Below are 3,179 nucleotides of genomic sequence, written 5' to 3'. Positions count from 1 at the left end.
GAGAGGCTGATTCCAGAGAGTCAGAGGAACCCAGACGCCAGACCCCAGCTCCCTGACACTGGCCCCCAGGTCCTCAGCCTCAGACCCCTCCCACCCGAGAAGGCGTCAGGTCATGCTGGGGTTTGGCTCAGCACGGGGACAACAAATGCTGGCGGAGCTGTCCTGCCCTCTTCATTGTTCCCCAGCCTGGGAGAAGAGGCTGGCTCAAATTAGGGGGGCTAGCCCACACTGGACAAGGCGAGCCCAGCTGGGATGAAGCCCGCCCGGAGGGCCCAGGCTGAGGCAGCGTGAACAAAGCCCGCCCAGGTAGGACAGCTGAGCAGGAGACCCAGAGGCCAGGCTGGCCCAGACCGGCCCAGGCGAGCCCACTGCAGAGTGCCCGGTCTTGCCCCTAGCCAACCGAGAGGGTACTTGGGCCAGGCCCTCTGCCTGGACAGTCCCTTGGAAGAAACTGCAGCCCCTCTCTGGGTGAGCCGCCTCTTCCCCCCTCCGCCTGCCGCCTCTTCCCTCACCCCAAGGCCTCCCGGGCCACGGACTCACTGACGCAACGGCGCCCATGGTCAGAAAGGATGAAGCCAGCTGGGCAGAGGCACTGGAAGCTCCCAGGGCTGTTGGTACAGGTGCCGAAGAGGCAGAGTTTGGGCTCCTGCAAGCACTCGTCAACATCTGGAGGGGCAGCGGCACCAGTGGGTGCGAGGCAAACAGGACCTCCCCCAGGTGGGTGGGGGCAGCCCTGGCTCAGAAGGGCAGATGCAGGAGGTGGAGGCCCAGTGCGGGGAGCGGGGCAGGGCAGGGTCTCCAGGGCTCAGAATGGAGCATGGGAGGGTAGAGGGGAGCAAGGGGGGTGCCCTAGCAGATACCTCCCTCACCTGGTGTAAGGCCAGCCCAGATGGAAAAGGCCAGAGGTCAGGCCTTTTAACCTAATCCAGGTTAGCCCCCATGTTCAGGCCATTCTGGCCAGTTAGCCCAGACTGCACAAGGCCAGCTCAAGTGGATGAACGGAGCGGTTGTGGTCAGGCAGAATGTTCCATGTTAGCCCACGTTAGCTCACTGGCCGGGCTGGATCCCTGACCACCACTCATGGAGTCAGGCACTCTACATGTAGGTAATCCCAGGCCCACTTTATAGGTTTTGCAAGGAAGTCTTGGTGCCAGAGAGAGCCCTGAGTTGGGACTCCAGAACCACCCTAAGCATAGGCACCACGGACAGAGCGGTTTGGGGTGCTGGGCTGATGCATTCCCACCCTCTTCATGACCCCAGCTGCTATTTTCATGTCACTGATGGGGAAATGGCAGCCCAGAGGCACCTCCCTGGCCTCAGAGCTAGGAGAAGGGGCTGGACATTCACCCACGCAGTGGTCACTCTGCACCTGGAAGCCGGGGGGACAGATGCAGTGGAAGGAGCCTTCGAGGTTCTGGCAAGTGCCTGGCCAGCATGTTCCCGTGAGGCTGAGACACTCGTTGGTGTCTGTGGAGAGGAAAGGACCCAGCATTGTGGCTGAGGGCCCAAAACAAGGTCTCCTGGGGTGACCCTGGACCCAGACCGAGGGCTGAGACCCGAACAATGGGACAGCTGAAAGTGGATATTCTGCATCTGGAAGAAAGTCATGGGAGGAGCCAAGAGGTCTCTTGGGGGAGACAGAACAAGGCCCCTACTCCCGAGACACTGCAGACTCCAGCCATTTCTATGGCAGCCATTTTGCACCTCTACTATTTATTTTAAAAAATTTCTATTTTCAGAAGAGCCTCACACTAAATTATTCAGAAGTATTCGCTGCAGGAAAACCTGGAGCAGGAGACGGCTCAGACAGTTCCCAGAAACATGGCGAGACTCACCTGTGCAGTTCCCCCATCAGCTGCTGGCGAGACTCACCTGTGCAGTTCCTCCCATCAGCTGCTGGCGAGACTCACCTGTGCAGTTCCTCCCATCAGCTGCTGGCGAGACTCACCTGTGCAGTTCCTCCCATCAGCTGTGAGCTCAAAGCCAGGCCGGCAGAGGCAGTGGAAGGAACCAGCTGTGTTGAGACACTGGGCAAATCGGCACACCTGCCCTGCCAGGGTGGCGCACTCATCTATGTCTGCAGAGAGGAGATGGGCAGCAGGGTCACCCCACAGCACTGAGCGCTGAGCCTCCCTTGCATTTCTGTCCAGAACAAAGGTAAGGTGGTGGCAGTGACTTTTGAGTTTTTCGAGAACTCATGTGCCCGGGCTCTGTATGTTAACTTTCCAACTACCCTCTGAAACAGATTCCAATGTTTCTAATATGAGCACTTTAATGCTATGAATTTGCCTCTAGGTACTTCTTTAGCTTCACCCTGCAAATTCTGTTGTGTTTTCATGTAATTCAAAATATTTTCCAATTTCCTTTATGATTTCTTCCTTGGCCTAAGGATTTCCAGGTATTTGGGGATTTTCTGGATATCTTTCTGTGATTGATTTCTAGTTTAATTCCCTTACATTCTGAGGATCTACTTTGGGAGACTTTAATTCTTTTTAACTTGCCAATGCTTACTTTATAGTCCCAGCAGTAGATATGAGACACTCAAAACAAAGGGTCAGACAAAAACCAAACCAGTAACAAACTGAAGAACTCTGACTATGGAATTAAGACCACAAAATGGGGAGTGGGGAACAAGGAGGAGAGTGCACACAGTGGACTATAGTGGGGGGCAGATGATGTCTTGGTGGTGAGCGTGGTGTGGTCACATGCACACAAAGAGGGCTGATTCTATGCCTCTGAATCGGTGTTTTAAACCAAGATAACCTAATTTAAAGAATTAAAAAACATCAAAAAATTCACCCGTAATCAATACACCATGTCTATCTCTGTTCCTTGTTCAGAAGTCTGGTCTGAGAGCCATGTAGGTAGGCACTGCTACCAATGTCTGTTTTACAGGTGAGGAAACTGAAGCAGAGTTTTAGGGGACGAGACTCACACCACAGGCACAGCTGGGATTTGAACTCACGCCACCTAACTGTGGGAACTGCAGCTTAACCACGGCACTAAGTTGCGAACGACGCTTCCCGCATCTTGCTTTCACCTTCGGCCTGCTCTGCTCTCCACCCACCTCCCGTTAACCTGAACGTGAGCTTAGCGCATCTGGCAATCAAAGGGCCAGAGGGGACTCGTGGGCTCGTCTTCCTGGCGGGATCCCGGAGTGACACACTTCATTTTAGGAG

The 3,179-nt window shown here is 54.9% G+C and overlaps 1 protein-coding gene across 1 annotated transcript in view; it reads right to left on the bottom strand.

Moving 5' to 3' along the window:
- Positions 1-3,179, bottom strand: part of FBN3 (fibrillin 3) — a 44,197-nt gene that overhangs the window by 12,224 nt on the left and 28,794 nt on the right. The window contains 3 exon segments of the mRNA XM_012729450.1: positions 541-666; positions 1,348-1,467; positions 1,949-2,077. Of these exon segments, the coding sequence (XP_012584904.1) occupies positions 541-666; positions 1,348-1,467; positions 1,949-2,077 (375 nt within the window).

Source organism: Condylura cristata, unplaced genomic scaffold, assembly GCF_000260355.1.
Source record: "Condylura cristata isolate star-nosed mole 26May11 unplaced genomic scaffold, ConCri1.0 scaffold00025, whole genome shotgun sequence".
Lineage (NCBI taxonomy): Eukaryota > Metazoa > Chordata > Mammalia > Eulipotyphla > Talpidae > Condylura > Condylura cristata.
This window is presented reverse-complemented; position numbering and strand designations above follow the sequence as displayed.